General features: G+C 39.3%; 1 protein-coding gene across 1 annotated transcript; it reads right to left on the reverse strand.

Moving 5' to 3' along the window:
* Nucleotides 1–15,962: 15,962 nt before the first annotated feature.
* mRpL21 (mitochondrial ribosomal protein L21) lies at nt 15,963–16,849 on the reverse strand. Its single transcript, XM_067757138.1, has 2 exons — nt 16,686–16,849; nt 15,963–16,631 (listed from the first exon to the last, which is right to left on the reverse strand). The coding sequence occupies exons 1-2, from the start codon at nt 16,750–16,752 to the stop codon at nt 16,084–16,086; spliced, it is 615 nt and encodes a 204-aa protein (XP_067613239.1). The 5' UTR covers nt 16,753–16,849; the 3' UTR covers nt 15,963–16,083.
* Nucleotides 16,850–18,943: the final 2,094 nt, after the last annotated feature.

Genomic DNA, 18,943 nt, shown 5'->3' on the forward strand with positions numbered 1-18,943 from the left:
GTCTAGAGTGCAGTGATTGTCCGCAATGACTTTGGAAGTTATGCTCAAACTTCTCCCGATAGGGCTATACTGTAAATGTAGTCCTGCCCTGGAGCGATGTTAGATTTGACCATTGCAGAGATTTATGAACCGTCCCTGAAAACGTATGACAACGAGATTATACCACTCCGACTTTCTCTACTCCATTTAATTTCCCCCGTATCGCTTAATAATTGCCATTCTCAGAACAGGTCTTCGCAAAAGAAATGGTCCTCACTATCTTTCTTAGGAGTTGGGACTAAACCCAGACTTAGACCCAATGTTGCTTTTACCGGAAAAAGACATGTTTAAGAGAGCCACACTACTGTCAGTGGTTGCACTGAACAGGATGGTCTGGGTAAGCCCCATACACTTCTCGTTCGTGGCTCCTTGGTGTTCTCGCCCCAGGGCATCCTAAAGCCCGAGCTTTAGCGGTTGTCCCCCACCCGTTGCGAAGTCCAAAAAACTTGCACCAATGCCACCCCAGCATTAGGGCACAAAAATACGAAAATGATTCAAAGGGTTGTGTAGCGCAACCCTTTCAAGGGATGCCAGCGCAATTTGTAGCTTCTCCAACCCATTTGTCAACTTCACTTCCCGTGACGAATCCTGTTTCATTAACAGCCGATGCTATGGCGACTCCAAGCTCCTAGTGAAACTAAGGGTTGCGTGGTGGGATAGCCTAGAAGGGTAAATATGTTCATACTAAATCGTCCCCGAGATGGTCGGGCTAGTACCTTTATGGTGCTTGTTAACGCAACTGTACCTAAAATCCAGATCCGTAATAAAATCCGCATACCTCTTGCCCGGCAGCCGTTGGGGTAAACACAAAGAGCCGCTCATTACCACTTACAAAGCAACTGACAGGTCGCTTAGATGCTACGCGTCCCCGCTATGGTCGCCAAGCCTAAAGGATACATACTAAAAGAAACTACAGGCCTGTCAAGGGCCGCTCTCAGAACTGCTACGGGTTGTCTCTTTATGTCCCCAGAGTACCATTTGCACAGTAAAGCGAGACTTCTTCCCAGTAGGAAGAGAAATAACCTGCTCAACAAACAGTTTCTAGTGAATACCCAAAAACCTGGGCATCCCTACAGACATCTGTTTGAAGAGGCCCCACCTCTCAGGGTCCTAAGAAGTCATCTCCTATGAGGAAATACGACAATTAGCCATATTCAGGAGAAAAACACAAACAGGTCCTCAGTGATATCCATATAAAGGCGTCGGACCTCTATATCAGGAATTGCACGGCGAGCCCAGCTGTTGTTGTTGTTGTAGCGATAAGAACTTTCCCGGAAGGCCTTGAGGAGTATCATCGATGTTGATGGTCCTTTTCCGGATACAGATCCGGTACGTTCCGGTAACAAGCACCATTAAGGTACTAGCCCGAACATCTCGGGAATGATTTGGTATGACCACATGAATCCTTCTTTGCCCTCCCACCCCTTAGATCCACGAGGAGTTTGGGGTCGCCAGACCCTCTACTGTTAAAGAAACAGAATTCGCCCTTGAATAAATTTGGTATTTTAGTCGCCTCTTACGACAGGAATACCTACCACGGTTATATTCTAAGCCCCCTAACCTGCTGGGTTGCGAACCCCGCTCTTAAAGATAATACCCTGAACTCGCAGAAGAGGAAAGCATTGTCCCTAGGGAGACGCGCGTCCCTCTAGCTCAACTTTGATCTGGATGCTGTAACAAGTTAAACTCTTACCTATCCAGAATCAACCCCGACATACATAACGTATGTCCTGCTTGCAATGTGTCCCCACATGACACCAACCATCTTGGTAATTACAATGTGGAACTAACGCCTCGTAACACCCCTCTCATTCGGGTCTAACTCTGATTAAACAGCAAGTTTCCTTGGACTCCCGTTAGAGGATATTGACAAGTGGTTGCACCTATTAACAACAACAACAACCGGAACTTGCCGTATAATTATTAACTACATAATTCCTTTATCTGTTGTTCGATGGATATAACCTCGACATATATAAGTTGGCCAGCCGGACGAATCTACCCGATCCGTTAAGTGATGCGAGGTTAACGTGGTGAATTCTGACCACTTGCATCTACTCACAAATGGGACGATTTCACAGCATATACGAAGTGCTAATTTGGTGTTCTCCTTATTCCTACTGATGTCCGCCAGGGATATGGCGAGTTCCGCATGATCAACGGCTCACTTTATACTAGCATAGAATACGTAAAATAATATGGTTGGTAGTGCCACTAGAGTCTGGAAAACCAGCTATCAGAGCGTTGTGTCGACCCTAAAACGGTGTTATTCCACTCTGCTAAGGTTTAGGGCAATGGATTTTGTTGATTGGTTTCTGTGATTTTTCAAATGTCCAATTCTGTTGTTGCTATTTATTAATTATATCTGTACCACTATAAAATATTCCAAAATCTTAATGTATGCTGATGATATAAAACTGTTTAGGTCTTATGAGTCTATCGAAGAATGTCCCTTGCGGTGCAACTATTTGGTACTCTTCACATTTAGGTGAGTTTGGTGAAATGGTTCCCCTTTTTAGCCGTGGTGGGATATGCTTTGTGTTTTAACGAAACTTATTTGGTACTTCAGAATTATCTTTTCTGAAAACGGAAATGAACCTAATTTCCTTTTAGGATCGAAAGTAATTTATAATTTAGATTAATTGCGAGTGGCTAAAAACCTTATTCGCCTCATCACTAATGAAATGTAAGTGTGCTGTAGGTTGTTGTTTTGACTTACCTCATCAAATATGTAGCTACGAGCACTCAGCCAGTCAGGAGGCTTATAATATACCCGCGGCAGGTATGCCTGGCGTCAGAGGCGACTAAATTACCCAAATTTGTAGCGCAAACCTTTCAAGGGGTTGCAAGCGCAATTTATAGCTTCTCCAAGCTAACGTACCCGTGGCGAATCCTGTTTCTTTGGCAGCCCCGGATCTGGCGATCCCAAGTTCCTCATGGAAGTAGGGGTTGGGGTACGGGATGGCCCAGGAGGTTCAGTCATATTAAATCTTTGTCGAGATAGTTGGGTTTGTACCTTAATGTGCTTGTTACCAGAACGTACCGGATCTATGCCCGGAAAGGGCCATCAGCAACGATGTGGCCGGTGTGGCAGTGATATTCATTAAGGTGTTAGATGATAATACATTTATCTGGATAAGGACTAGTTCTATGATAAAAAAGACATACGATGACTGCCCCGCCATGATATCAAAATTGAGATAGACGCCTTTAAAGCCAGTGTGTGCATACATATATCTATCTATCTATCTATAAATCTTATAAAATAAAGTCGCTAAATGACATGTATGCACATAACTTCACACAGAATGCTCCGATTTAAAAAAGGTTTTTTGCATTTGAAAGCTTAGCTACGTGAGATGGTATAGTTAATATAATTTGAAGGTAGATATTATAGGAGCGTGCAAATTGCCAAAATGTAGTAAAAAATCATAAAATTTTTGTTTACATAGCTATAACTCATAAACGAAAGGATGGATTTGAAAAATTCTACTTTTCAGTAAAACTTTGAAATATTTACCTTCGTTATGCATCAAAAAAAAAATACTTGATTCCTTTCTTATATCAGCCAAATTGTTTAAACAAAAGTAACATTTTTACCAAAAAATTTGTGTGTGTGATTGTTCGGTGTCAACTGTGAGAGCAAATTAGTTTTGAGTGAGGCATGATGCGACACATACGTATATACACATATCATTCGCTGCGTTATTTAACTTCGGCCGTAGGTTTATAGGTACGGATGTGTTTTCATATCAGTTTGACATACATATGTATGTACATAAACAAATAATAATAAATGGTTAAGAATGCGTACATCTCTCGAAAAATACTCTTTCGTTAAAAATATTGAACATTTCCTTAAAACTCTTAAACAAAAGTTTTATTTTTTGGTATTTTTGTATGTATCACTATCACTACGTATTATAAAACAGAGTCGCTTTTTCTGTCCCTATGTCCGTTTGAATGCTCAAACCTTTAAAACTACGCAGCGGATTTTGATGCGCTTTTTTTTTAGTAGATAGAGTGATTGAAGAGGAAGGTTTGTATGTATAATAACATCCATTAAATAGTGGAGAAATGCTGTTATTTTTGAAGTTTCTAATGTGATGTATATATATAAAAGAAAGTGGTGTTAGTTACACTATTTATAACTCAAGAACGGATGAACAGATTTGGCTGAAAATTAGTGGAGGGGTAGCTTAGAACCAGGAGACAGACATAGGATACTTTTTATTCCGTTCTGGCTAGGCTCTTGAAATCAAAACGTGGACTTGGGTAATCCTGGGATATGTTTGTTCAATATGGGCATCAAATGGAAGCTGTTTATGATTACTTTGATACGGGGTATTTTTCGTACCCGTGGGTAACTTGAGTCTCGAGATATAGGCCAAAACGTGGACGCGGGTACCCCTAGAATGTGTTTATAGAATATGGATAACAAATTTAAGCTGTTGATGAGTGCTTTAGTACAGGGTAGTTTTCATACCTATTGGTGACTAGGGTCTCGAGATTGAGGCCAAAACGTGGACCCGGGTACCCCTAGAAAGTGGTAATACAACATGGATAACAAATGAAAGTTGTTGATGAGTGCTTTAGTACATTATAATTTTCATAGTTATGTATTTGTGACTAGGGTCTCGAGATATAGGCCAAAACGTGGATCAGGCTAACACTAGGGTATCAAATTGAAGCTGTTGATGTGTGCTTTAGTACAGAGTAATCTTTATACCACTGGGGGACTAGGGTCTCGAGATATAGACCAAAACCTGGACCCGGATACCCCTAGAATGTGTCTGTAATATGGATATCAAATGAGAGCTGTTGCTGAGATCTTTAAAGTAATTTTCATTGTGATATTCGATTTAGTCGCATCAACCTGGCAAAACTGATAAATATGCATGCGAAGCCGAAATAAAGACGTGAATTAATAATACCCACATACCTATTTACATACGTCCTATTCGATTTGCCTGAAATTTGATATATACATTTGCCTATATTAATATTTACGATCCTTTTTTTCCGGGAAGTAGACCAGAGACGGGCTGGGACTGGGATTAGGACTACGACTAGAACTGAGACTGGGACTCGGAATGGGACTGGAACAAAATACATACCGCCCTCTGGGACTGGCAATAAGGGATGAAGAAGAATGGGAAAAACTTCAAAGAAGAGAAAAGAGGAAGGAGACTGACAAAGAGATAGAGTAAGACGAAGATAGAGATAGATGAAGCGAAAAAGACGGAGGGAGGAGAGAATAAAAGGATTAAGAAAAAGTGAAGAGGGCGGGAGGGCAGGGCTAGACGGAAAAAGCTTATTACAATGTATGCAGATAGACCAAATTTAGGGCAGAACAACGTCTGACGGGTCTGCTAGTATATATATAAATACACCCCACAATGTAACTGTTGGCAACTCATGTATTTGATATTGACTTTTGAAGATACATGGCAAGCATACATGTGAAGCTATGTTAGTTAACACAGATAATATTCAAGAATGTTCTACATTGCATGACAAAAGCAAATTGCAATATTCATTATAGCAATGTTAAGTTTATATGCTATGTAAAACTTAACATTGAAAGATTGATTCAGTTTTGTAACGCCGGTGTGACAAGTTTTCTGAAAGAATTAAATAAGAAAAGATAAAAGAAATTTAAGTGGAATAAATAAATTTGGTTAAATAGCTAATGTGTTGTGATTTTTATTGTCTCTGTACGATGGTGAACAAAGTGTTCCTTAAAGTTAGATTATTATAAAGGAAATTTTGGTTGCTGTTGTTGTCTCTGTTGCATAAGAATTGCTGGCTGTGGTGGTCTGGTTGCTGTGGAGGATTGGTCTGTTTGGATTGCGGTGTCCTGGTTTGGTGTTATATAATATAAATTTAATAGGTTATGGGCCCAGTCCATGCCTAGGAACTGCAGATAAGTATCAATACAATTTATAAATAGAAATGGAGAAAGGTAAGCGCAATATTAAACCATTTGATGGGGAAAAATATTCCATATGGAAATTTCGTGTTAGAGCACTTTTAAGTGAAAATGACGCGCTCCAAGTTGTTGATAAAGATGGTGAAAAAAAACGGATGAGTGGGAGAAACTAAATAGATGCGCTAAAAGTTTGATTATAGAGTATCTAAGTGATTCCTTTCTTGGTTTTGCTAAAAGCGAAAGCAGTGCTAGAGAAATTTTCAAAAATCTGGATGCAATATATGAAAGGAAAAGCTTAGCTTCACACCTCTCTATACGCAAACAATTATTATCATTAAAACTAAAGGGTGAAACAACATTGCTAAATCATTTTAATACATTTGATGATTTAGTAACAGAATTGCTGGCATCCGGAGCTCAAGTGGATGAAATGGATAAAATATCCCATTTGCTTTTAACCCTACCATCCCCATATGATGGGATTATTACAGCGATTGAAACTTTGTCTGAAAGCAATTTGACTTTAGCCTTCGTGGAGAACAGATTATTAGATCAGGAAATTAAATTAAAGCAATCTTGTAAGGACACTAGTCTTAAAGTTTTGCAAGCGACTAGAAACGAAAATAAACACGCAATAACAAAACACAGAAATCAAAATTTTCAAAAGAACAAATACAAGTTTAATAAAACTAAATTTAATAGTAAACTAAAATGTTTTCATTGCGGCAAAGCAGGACATTTAAAAAGGAATTGCTTTATATATAAAAAAGAAAAAGGTGGAGAAGATAGTCAGGCAAGCCACAAACAAGTGCAAATGGTGTCTATTCAACCAGAGTCAGGCCAGTCAGGCCAGGCAGGCCAGTTAGGCCAGTCTGGCTTTGCATTTATGCTAAAACGTGTGTGTTATGCAAATGACAATATTTCTTTTCTCTTGGACTCCGGAGCGTCAGATCATATAATTAATGACGAAAATCTTTTTACCATTTTTACGTATTTGGATTCACCTATCAAAATCTCTGTGGCAAAATGTGGTGAATTTATATATGCATCAAAGAAAGGAGAAATTGAGCTATGTAGTAGTACTCAAGCTAAAATTTGTTTAAAGGAGGTATTATTCTGCCCTGAGGTTCCTCACAATCTAATATCTGTTAAAAAGATGCAGGATGCTGGTTTGACAGTTATGTTTCATCCAGGAGGTGTAATGATCAATAAAAGTCATACAACTATTATGGAGGGTAAATATAGTAACAATGTTCCTATTGTTAATTTTAATTTACCAAATAGGGCATACGTATCGACTGCAAATAAAAATAATTATAGTTTATGGCATGAGAGGTTGGGTCATATGAGTAAAGGAAAATTTGTAGAAATGAAATCAAAGAAAATGGTTGATAACATTGAGTTAATTGAAAATATACAACCTAATGATGATTTATGTGAGGTATGTATAAAAGGAAGACAGGCTAGGCTAAGTTTTGAAAAATACAAGAATAAAGACCACATAAATAGACCGTTGTTCGTAGTTCATTCGGATGTATGTGGACCGATATCACCTTCAACTATGAATAAAAGAAATTACTATGTAATTTTTGTTGACGAATATACCCATTACTGTGTTACATATTTACTAACTTATAAGTCTGATGTTTTTGCTATATTTAAAGACTTCCTTGCGAAAAGTGAAGCACATTTTAACCTTAAAGTTGTAAATCTATATATTGATAATGGAGGGGAATATTTGTCGAATGAAATGAGGGAGTTCTGTGTTCAAAAAGGCATTAGTTACCATTTAACAGTTCCGCATACCCCGCAATTGAATGGTGTATCCGAAAGGATGATTCGATCTATAACCGAAAAAGCTTGTTCTTTGGTTATAGGAGCGAAATTACCAAAATATTTCTGGGGCGAAGCTGTATTGACAGCTACATATTTAATTAATAGAAGCCCAAGTAATGCATTGAGAGAATGCAATAAAACACCATATGAAATGTGGCATAATAAAAAGCCAAGTCTCAAATATTTAAAAGTTTTTGGTTCAACAGTATACGTTCATAAAAAAATAAGAAAAGGAAAGTTTGATGAAAAATCATGGAAAGGTATACTGGTAGGATATGAACCAAATGGTTATAAGGTGTGGGATGCGGAAACTGGAAAATTTGAGATTGCTAGAGATGTCATTGTAGATGAAGCAAATATGATTAATTCTAGAGCTGTGTTTGACCATAAGAATGCTGAATTAAATAATGAAGAAAGCATGGTTGATATTGGAAACGAGAATACACTCTCAGATATGGGTACTTCCTCAAGTATCTGTGAGAATAAAACTGTAAATAAGAAAAATAATAAACAGTAAGTTGAACAGCCTAGAAATATGGTAACAGATACTATATGTGAAGATATAGGTGAACCAGGTAATAATAAACTGTTGACAAATATAAGAAAAAGTGATAGGTTAAAAGATAAACCACAAATTTCATATAAAGATCTTTTGGAAAATTGTATTATGAATGCTCAGTCTTCTATAGAGAATACCCCTCTTTCTTTTGATGAGGTAAAATATAGAAGTGATAAGAAAAGTTGGGAAGAAGCAATTAGGGATGAGCTAGACTCCCATTTGATTAACGAAACGTGGTCATTGGTTAAGATACCAGATAACAAAAATATAGTAGATTGCAGATGGGTATTTACAATTAAGCAAAATGAAGTTGGCGAACCAATTAAGTATAAAGCAAGGCTTATTGCGCGTGGATTTACGCAAGAATACTTGATTGATTATGATGAAACATTTGCGCCAGTTGCTCGAATTTCGAGTTTTAGGCTTATGATGTCTTTTTTTCAAATCAATATGGATTGAAAGTACATCATATGGATGTAAAAACTGCATTTTTGAATGGTGTTTTAAAAGAAGAAATATACATGACAGTTCCCCAAGGAGTAGATTGTGAAAAAGATCAAGTATGTAAGTTGAATAAAGCTATTTATGGGCTAAAGCAAGCTGCTAGATGTTGGTTCAAGGTATTTGAATAAGCTTTAAAAGAAATTGGTTTCATAAATTCGCCTGTGGATCGATGTATATATATATTAGTAAAAGGGAATATTAAAAAGAATATATATGTTTTATTGCATGTTGATGATTTAGTTATATCAACAGAAAATATTCATACAATGAACAATTTTAAATATTATTTGAAGAATAAATTTCGGATGACTAATCTTTTAGAAATTAAATATTTTGTCGGAATAAAAATTGATAGAGATGATAATCAAATAAGATTGAGTCAATCAGCTTATATTAATAAGGTTTTAAATAAATTTGGAATGGTTGAATGTAATCCAGTAAATTCTCCACTTCCAAGCAAACTAAATCAGGAAGCATTGAATTCTGATAATAAGTATGATGCACCGTGTCGTAGTTTGATAGGATGCTTAATGTATGTTATGATATGTATAAGACCGGACTTAAGTACATCTGTTAACTTGTTAAGTCGATATTGTCAGAAAAATAACCAAGAACTATGGCAATGTTTGAAAAGAGTTTTAAGATATTTAAAAGGAACAATAGATTCAAAATTAGTATATAGAAAGAATATTAACTATGAAAATCTCTTAATTGGATACGTAGACTCAGATTGGGGTGGTAGTGAGAGTGATAGAAAGAGCACAACAGGGTACTTATTCAAAATGTTTGAATCGAATGTGATCTGTTGGAATACACGAAAACAAAATTCTGTAGCTGCTTCATCTACTGAAGCAGAGTATATGGCTTTATTCGAGGCAGTTAGGGAAGCACTGTGGCTTAAATCATTATTAGAAAGTTTGAAAATAGAATTTACAAAATCAATTAAATTGTTTGAAGATAACCAGGGTTGTATAAGTATTGCAAATAACCCCTCTAGTCACAAACGATCTAAACATATAGATATAAAATATCATTTTACTAGAGAACAAATTGAAAATAAACTAATAAAAGTTGTTTATATTTCCACAGAGAAACAGATTGCAGATATATTAACTAAACCACTTCCAGCTCCACGTTTCAATGAACTAAGATGCCAAATGGGTTTAACTGAATAATGAATACTGAAGAAAACTATGAGACTGAACTTGGCATATACAGTATTCAATTAATATTTTATATAATATATGTAATTTTTTTTATTTTGGTCTGATTAGGTTTTTCTGGGTTTTTCCTAATCCTTGCAACAAATGTTGGACTATTATTATTACTCCCAGATAATATCAGGCTTGTCACATCTATATTTTAATTATAAGATTAAAAACAATGAATTTGGACTGATAGTATATGTAATTTAACTCATAGATATATATATTTATCTAAACTTTAATATATCTAAACTTTAATATGATTATTGCAATTTGAGGAGGTGTGTTGGCAACTCATGTATTTGATATTGACTTTTGAAGATACATGGCAAGCATACATGTGAAGCTATGTTAGTTAACACAGATAATATTCAAGAATGTTCTACATTGCATGACAAAAGCAAATTGCAATATTCATTATAGCAATGTTAAGTTTATATGCTATGTAAAACTTAACATTGAAAGATTGATTCAGTTTTGTAACGCCGGTGTGACAAGTTTTCTGAAAGAATTAAATAAGAAAAGATAAAGGAAATTTAAGTGGAATAAATAAATTTGGTTAAATAGCTAATGTGTTGTGATTTTTATTGTCTCTGTACGATGGTGTACAAAGTGTTCCTTAAAGTTAGATTATTATAAAGGAAATCTTGGTTGCTGTTGTTGTCTCTGTTGCATAAGAATTGCTGGCTGTGGTGGTCTGGTTGCTGTGGAGGATTGGTCTGTTTGGATTGCGGTGTCCTGGTTTGGTGTTATATAATATAAATTTAATAGTACCATCTCCAAACGAATTCGCACATTCTTGCGGAATGATGAACGCGACTTTGGAAACACATATTTCCTTACGAAATTGCGGGTGGGAATGAGTTGCAATTTACGACCTAATCATACCAAATCGTTCTCGATAGAGCTAGTACTTTAATACTGTATTTTCCGGAACTTAGCTGATCTATATATATCCGGCAAGGAACTAGCAACATCCATAACAGTGCTCGAAACCTTTGGATTAATTTTATTTCTACCATAACAACGGCATATGCATTTCGGCGCCCAGCAATATCGCAGGCTTTTCAATTATAATGTACATCCAATGCCTCGAATAACAACCTCCTTATGGCCCAACCCATTCGAAAAGGCGGCTTGCTTGGAGTCCACTTGAGAGGATTTCGGAGACAATTTTGAGTTGTCGTGCCATTGTGAAAGTCAATATCTCGCGGGGAAATGGCAACCTACAAAATATATCGAACATCACGTACCTACAAGTCAGAATTTAGGTGACACTGGTACAAAAAGAATAATTTAGGCGTACTCTACCCATGCCACATAATACCGAACAGCACCATTTACCAAGGAGTTTGACCGAATAAAATCACATTTAACGTCAAGGAAGTGACTGGTCGTTATCAGTACGGCGACAGATCTAGTAAGTGCACCACCGACCAGGTTTTCACAATACGCTAAACCGTGCATAAAACTCTCTATAAGGGTTTGAACAAATATCACATCTTCATCCACCCTTAAGCATCTCTCTACAGAGCTAAGAGTAGAAGAATCGAGAGATTTCTTTGACCTGATGTTGGAGGAGATAATCATAGCAGATCCAACCAGCAGTGGTACAACCACTAACAAGAGCGTACAATTGCTGGCCCAGTCACTGGAAGCTGCGAAGGCTTTTGTACGCCCAGGACTTGCATTAACAACGAGAACATGGACACCTCGAATCGAAGATCTTGGAAAAGGTAGTTAATGTCCTGATAATTTTAGGTCTCTGGATACATATAGCAGTGGTACAACCACTAACAAGAGTGTACAATTGCTGGCCCAGTCACTGGAAGCTGCGAAGGCTTTTGTACGCCCAGGACTTGCATTAACAACGAGAACATGGACACCTCGAATCGAAGATATTTATTATTAGATTTAGTAGTATTTGAGAAAAGTTCTTGGTCTGAATTCTTCTTGTAGGGATGATGACATTAACCAAGGTTTCAGAGATGTTATCGATGTTGTTATTGTTGTAGCAGTGCTTCGCCCCATTCAATAGGTGCGACTGATCACAAATTGTCATCAATATCCTCTAGCTGCAGTCCAAGGAAACTTGCTGTTTCAACGGGGGTGGCCCATAATGTGAGGGGTGTTAGAGGCGTTGGTTTCACATTACAATTAAAGAGATGGTTGGTGTTATGTGGGGACACATTCCAAGCAGGGCATACATTTTGTATGTCGGGGTTGATTCGGGATAGGTAAGAGTTTAGCCTGTTACAGTATCCAGATCGAAGTTGACCTAGAGTAACTCGCGTTTCCCTGGGGAGTGTGCATTCCTCTTCCGCAAGTTTTAGGTACTGTTCTTTGAGTACTGGATTCACCGGGCAATTCCTGGCATAAAGGTCCGACGCCTGTTTGTGGAGTTCACTGAGGACCTGCTTGTGTTTTTTTGCTTCATACGGCTGAGTTCTCAGGTGCCGTATTTCCTCATAATGCTTACGGTGATGACTCCTTAAGCCCCTGGGCGGTGTTGGCTCATCAATCAGATGTCTGTTGGGATGCCCAGGTTTCTGGGTATTCAACAGGAACTGTTTGGTTAGCATCTCATTTCTCTCCCTGATGGGGAGTATTCTCGCCTCATTATGTAGAGGTGTTCTGGGGACATAAGAAGACAGCCCGTGTCGGTTCTGAGAGCAGTATTTTGGCAGGCCTGTAGCTTCTTCCAGTGTGTAGTTTTTAAGCTTGGCGACCATATAGGGGACGCGTAGCATGCAATCGGCTGGCCAGTTGCTTCGTAAGTGGTAATGAGCGTTTCTTTGTCTTTTCCCCAAGTACTGCCAGCAAGAGATTTGAGGATTTTATTACGGCTCTGAATTTTCTTTACAATTGCGGCTGCATGCTCACCAAAATGTAGATCCTGATCAAACGTCACACCCAAGATTTTGGGGTGTGGGACAGTCGACAGCGTAGTGCCATCGACGTGGATGTTGAAAATGGTCGACATTTGGGACGTCCATGTTGTGAATAAGGTCGCGGAGGATTTAGTCGGTGATAATGCCAGGTTTCACGAGGCGAAAAAACTGGAGAGATCAGAAAGGTAGCCGTTTATTCTATTACAAAGCTCATCGATCTGTGGGCCTGGGCCTGTGGCCATTATTGTGCAGTCATCGGCGTAGGAAACGATAGTAATTCCTTCTGGTGGCGAAGGTAGCATAGATATGTAGAAATTAAACAAAGGTGTTTAATTCTTCTTGGTTTTGATGTTTCGTTTCTAAATGCCTGCCGACCACCCAGATAATTTGCGGTCCACCTTTTAAGACATGGGGTAAGGGTAGACCCTTCCAGGTCTTACAGTAACGTGCTATGGTTAACCGTATCAAAAGCTTTTGATAAGTCTAGCGCAACGAGTACTGTTCTATGGTGGAGGTTTTTATTTAAACCGCAATTTATCTGGGTGCTAATGACATTTAGCGCGGTGGTGGTGCTATGGAGTTTTCTAAAGCCATGCTGATGACAGGCTAGCTGCAAATTTGCTTTGAAATAGGGGAGAAAATGGCTTCAAGCGCCTTGGCTACTGGCGATAGGAGAGATATCGGGCGATATTACTCTCCTATGTTAGCTGGTTTCTCAGGCTTTAGTAGCGGGACCACCATGGTCATTTTCGATTTTTCGGGAATGACGAAGGTGTGAAAGAGACAGGTTGAAGACATGTGCGAAATATTCGAAAGCCTCTTTCCCTAGGCTTTTAAGCATCGGCATGGCTATGCCGTCTGGGCCCACTGCTTTGGATGGTTTAGCATGACCGATGGCATCCTCAACCTCTTTGGCGGTGATGTTAATTGGAGACGCGTTGAATTTATGCTTATGTGCGTGTCTGTTGGCCCTCCGCCTATCTTTTCCGACCGTAGAATGCATTATATATTTTCGCCAAAGGCGATGGAAATTTTGTCATTGTGCTTAGACGGATTCGATAGGGACTTTACGGTGTACCAAAGCTTACCTACACCGGCAGAGAGGTTACAAATGCTTAGGTGCTCCTCCTATTTGGTCCGCTTGTGCTCATCCACAAGCAATCTGATGCGTTGGTTTATATCCCTTATTTCGGGGTCGCCGGGATCGAGCTGCCTTATATGGTCACGTTCTGTCGCTGAATTTGCGGCCTCCGCCGCAAAGTGAGGCCGAATTTCGGGAATTCTACCGGCGGGAATGAAGCGAGCCGAGGCGGATTCAATGACCTTGTGGAAAGCACGCTTCCCTTGGCGAGCATCGGTCGGGATAGTGACGGCAGCAAAATGGTTGTCTGTAAAGGATTTGTATTCATCCCATACTCCTTTTTTAAAGTTTATGAAAGTGCGTTTTTCTGTGACGATGAAGTCGGCGGTACGCTCGAGCGAAATAAGTATAGGCAGGTGGTCGGATGCCAATTTTACCATCGCCTGCCAGTTGACGCAGCTGACGAGTCCTGCGCTCACGATTGATATATCCGGCGAACTGTGACAGCTTCCTACCATACGTGTGGCGGCGTCTCCGTTTATTGCGCAGAACGTCGGTTCTTCTATTTGATCCGCCAACATCTCACCACTACTGTCTGCCTGCAAGTTTGAATGCCATAGATCGTGATGGGCATTGAACTCCCCTAAGATAATGCGATTATTGCTAGTGAGTAAGGCGCTGATATTAGGGCGGTATCCACTGGGACAGCAGGTGGCAAGAGGGATGTAGATGTTGATGATTTCTAGGTTTGCATCGCCTGATCGGACAGATAAGACTTGACGTTCTAAGACACTGTCCCTGCGGCCGATGTCGGGATCAAATAAATGATATTGCACAGAGTGGTGGATGATAAACCCGAGGCCACCTCCATTTCCGCTCTCGCGATCTTTTCTGTGGACATTATACCCAGAACAAGTCTGCAGAGCAGATATTGCTGTGAGTTTAGTCTCTTGAATCGCAGCAATGCGGATGTTGTGCCGCTCAATGAAATCGACTATCTCCGTGATCTTCCCAGTTAATCCATTACAGTTTAACTGCAGAATTCTGAAGTGCAATAGGGGAGACGTCGACACTCTGGGAGTAAGTGACGGGTGACTACGCCTGGGTTGTGAAAGGCTAGGACGCAACTGCTGTTGTGGCTCTGGGACTGGACGTCCTTGGGTAAGCATTGGGGTACCCGGTGTCTTTGGGTTTGCGGCCTGGCAACATGGTGCTATGAAAACCGTCGGGGTTGCCGTCGCGGAGGTCAGAATATCTAGGAAAGTGGCACCGTCCAAGGCAGGAGATGCATTGGGCGGAAAACATATAAATTCTGTGCTGGCAAACGATGCAAAAGGAGGTAGGGACTAAGAGTCTGTTTCCCTTACCTACACGATTGCTGCCGGAAAAGAGAGGGGAGGAAAATGGGGGCAGGGGCAGATGCTCGGCATTGCTCCCGACTCTACTACGGAGGTTGTAGGTATGAGTGGGAGCGGCCGTATGAGTTGGTGCCGTGGGGTGCGAGCAGCAGTGGGTACTTGTTGTGGCTTGCTGAGCAGCGGGGCTGCTGGAAGGTAGTGGAGCCGCTAAGGCGTAGACTACGGACGCCCTTGAGCGTGAACAGTAAGGAGCCACAAAATAATTATAAAAGTTACGTGGCGACGAGTTTTGAGATTTAGCCCAGAACAACATGTCCGATGCAACCATCGCTTGCACGATGTTGCTGGCCCTTTTCGTTACGGAAACCGGCACTATTAAGGTAATAACCCGACCATCACGGGAACGATTAGATATGACCATCCTCTTCTTCCCCCCCGCGAATTAGGGGGCTAAGAATATACCCACAGTTATGCCTATCGTTAAAGACGACTAAGGTATCAACTGATTCAAGGGACTGAGTAGCGCAACCTGAACGAATTTCTATTACATCAAATGATATTATTGTTAACTACTTTATTGACTTTCTCTTGCATGTAAAATGGATTAACTAAAAATACATCAAATGATATTATTGTTAACTACTTTATTGACTTTCTCTTGAATGTAAAATGGATTAACTAAAAAATACGTGGCTCACTAAAGCTTTGCGCCGCATCGTCTACATTTCGTTCAATTTCAATTGTGTTTATGCGAATCATTGTATTCGGAGAACGCTGGAAGTTAATACGCATATATTGTTTCCTACGTTTCTTTTTGAAATGTGTTTTTGTATGAGTTAACGTTTTCTCGATAATTGTAGCCTCTACGTTAACCAAACCATTTGGAAGCAGTGGACGACCGATCAAAGTAAAATCCTGTGCACCTGCCAACAGAACTTTATCCAAACGTATTTTATCACCAATTGTCGGTGGCCAATAGCCTTCCACAAGTATTATGTCACCAGTTGTAATTTTAAATTGTTTGCCACACAAATGAACTACAGCGAAGAGGCGTCCCTCCTTTTGGGCTGCCAGTTGTGAGTTTACTTTGTTAAATACATCCTGGCACTCTTTTTGTTGGTTATCTGGAGTTTCTAGGCTTTTGTTTGCTATTTCTGCAGGATTTACCAATGAGGGCTTTTGTTGTTGGAGAAGTTTCGGTGCAGCGCTTAGTGCACGAAAAGTGTCTGCAATAGGAATTTTATTTAAGGTGGTTGATGAGAAAAAAGTAAAATACTTACGTGCTAAATTATTGACTAAGCAAGGCTGACGTGCTAACGAGAGCAAAGTTTTGCAAAGAAACGCCATTGTTTAGTGAAAATTGATACAGATTTACAGATTATTGCACAAACACTTCATTCTAACCAACAACTACATTATATTTTTACAAACAGCTGATTGTGACTAGAGTTGGCAAATATCCGTGTACCTGTGATTTTTTCACAGCTACTGAAATATCACAGTACACTTCAGCGACCAGCTTACAAGGAATATTCGTGACTGATTTACAGCATTTATTTCGCATTACCAATCACAGACTCAAACATAGCTCTCATCACACGAACAAATCGCTTCTATCCCATGAACCAACACAATGAGCAAGTTACTTAAGCTGCGACTGCATAACAGTAGATGTCAAAAAAAATTTAGCAGGGTTTATTATTCGCAGCACAACCCGCAGGGAAAAATATAAAACTAAGGTAATTCTACATGACAGCATGACACTGCTAATACGTTTCCAAATATATAGAGAGAGGTGCTAAAAAACGCCTATTGACCTCAACACTCGACAGCAATAATCCGAAGGCAGAAAATAACCCCGGAGTGCTCCGAAAGCGGTTTGGAGACCAAAACTATATCCGCGCAACACACTTATATTCACAATTTTTTTGTAGGTATCACAAAATCTTCAAAATTACAACAACCGCATGAAAATTTTCAATTTCTTTTGCAAATATCTCTTGATATTTTTCGCCTTCGGATTATTGGTTTCGAGGTCAATACGCGTCCTTTGACACCTCTCTCGATATTTTTGGACGCGTATTAGCAGTGTCATGCTGTCGTATAGAATCACCAAAACTGTTTCCTGTTGCCATGATGTTGGTTTTTTTTTTCAGTCACAGTCACGGTTAAAAGCCGCTGTGACTGAGGGGTCACAATCACAGATAACATTTTTCCTCAAAAATCACGAGATCGGCCAACATTAATTGTGCTTCTTTTTATTCTAAACGCAGTCACAGTAGATAACAAAAATGTTCCCACTGCTGTGGTAGATAAAAGGCGTGAACTTTTGAAAACCTCAATCCACCACATAATTATGAATATTATGTGCCATCTTGTTGTTGTTGTTGTATTAACGATAACTGCTCTCATCCAGTGAGTTTTCTAGCTCCGTATCACGCACAATTCTCATTTGATTGCTCTGGATCTTTGGGTTATAGTCTATAACAGAGGTTAATACGCGTTATTAACTGGTTCAAAAGATATTACCGAAAAACAGAAAAATTTACCACGGATCCCTCCGAAACCGGGGGTGGAACCCATAGTAATTTTCCGCAGAACACCTTTCTGCGTTGGAGGCCTTCATTCACGTTTATAAAAAATTACCCTGGCCGGACACCAGGTGGGATAAATATTAAATCCGTGCAAAATCCCTTTGTACACACAATTTTTTTCGTGCAGAACAACATTACAACAACCGCATGAAAATTGCCAACTTCAAATGCAAATATCTCCGGCCAGAGATGCAATTTTTCTTTTCCGCCATCGGATTATTGTTGTCGAGGTCAATACGCGTCTTTTGACACCTCTACCGATATTTTTGAACGCGGACGATGCCTAAAGAGACTCCTGGAAATGTTTGGGGAGTATTATCGATGTTGATGGTTCTTTGCCGAATATAGATTCGGTATATTCCGTTAACAAGCACCGTTACTAGCCTGACCATCTCGGGAACGATTAATATGACCACATTCAACCTTCTAGTCCATCCATCGAAAAAAGTGGGGAGGAGTTTCAAAACACGCATTTTGAACCCAGAGTCGCAAATCCCAAAACGAAAAAGAAATTTTCATGTTATTTGGATGAATTTGTGGTCCAAAAAAATTGTGAAGAAAGGTGTTGTGCGTGGATATAGTTATGGTCTCCAAACCGGTGCTGGAGATACTTTTATTGCTCATAATTAATTGTATAGTGGTTATGTCAAAATTTGCATATCAAAGTCCAACAATCTTATGCCTTTCGTTTCTTCTGGTCCATTTATATAAAAAAGTACTTACCATTTTTCTATCTTCTTTTATTTTCTCCTTATGTTGTATTGTGTAAGGTTTCATGTTTCTAGCTCAAAAAGTAGTTGGACATTTTAATAACTCTAAAAACTCTATCCTATCTAACTCAATCTAGAAAACTCATTTATCATAAATATTACAACCTAATAGAGCCCAAAGTTTCGTTCACAGTTTCACGTCTCTGGATTATCGGGAAACTCCTTAAAACTCGA

The sequence above is a fragment of the Eurosta solidaginis genome, chromosome 5 (genome assembly GCF_040869045.1).
Source record: "Eurosta solidaginis isolate ZX-2024a chromosome 5, ASM4086904v1, whole genome shotgun sequence".
In the NCBI taxonomy this organism is placed as follows: domain Eukaryota; kingdom Metazoa; phylum Arthropoda; class Insecta; order Diptera; family Tephritidae; genus Eurosta; species Eurosta solidaginis.

What these genes read in the sequence shown, in the direction of transcription:
- mRpL21 (XM_067757138.1), bottom strand. Translation starts at nt 16,752, where the DNA reads ATGGCGTTTCTTTGCAAAACTTTGCTCTCGTTAGCACGTCAGCCTTGC. An exon ending in CTTAGTCAATAATTTAGCAC is followed by an intron (nt 16,632 to 16,685) that starts GTAAGTATTTTA and finishes TTCCTATTGCAG; the next exon opens with ACACTTTTCGTGCACTAAGC.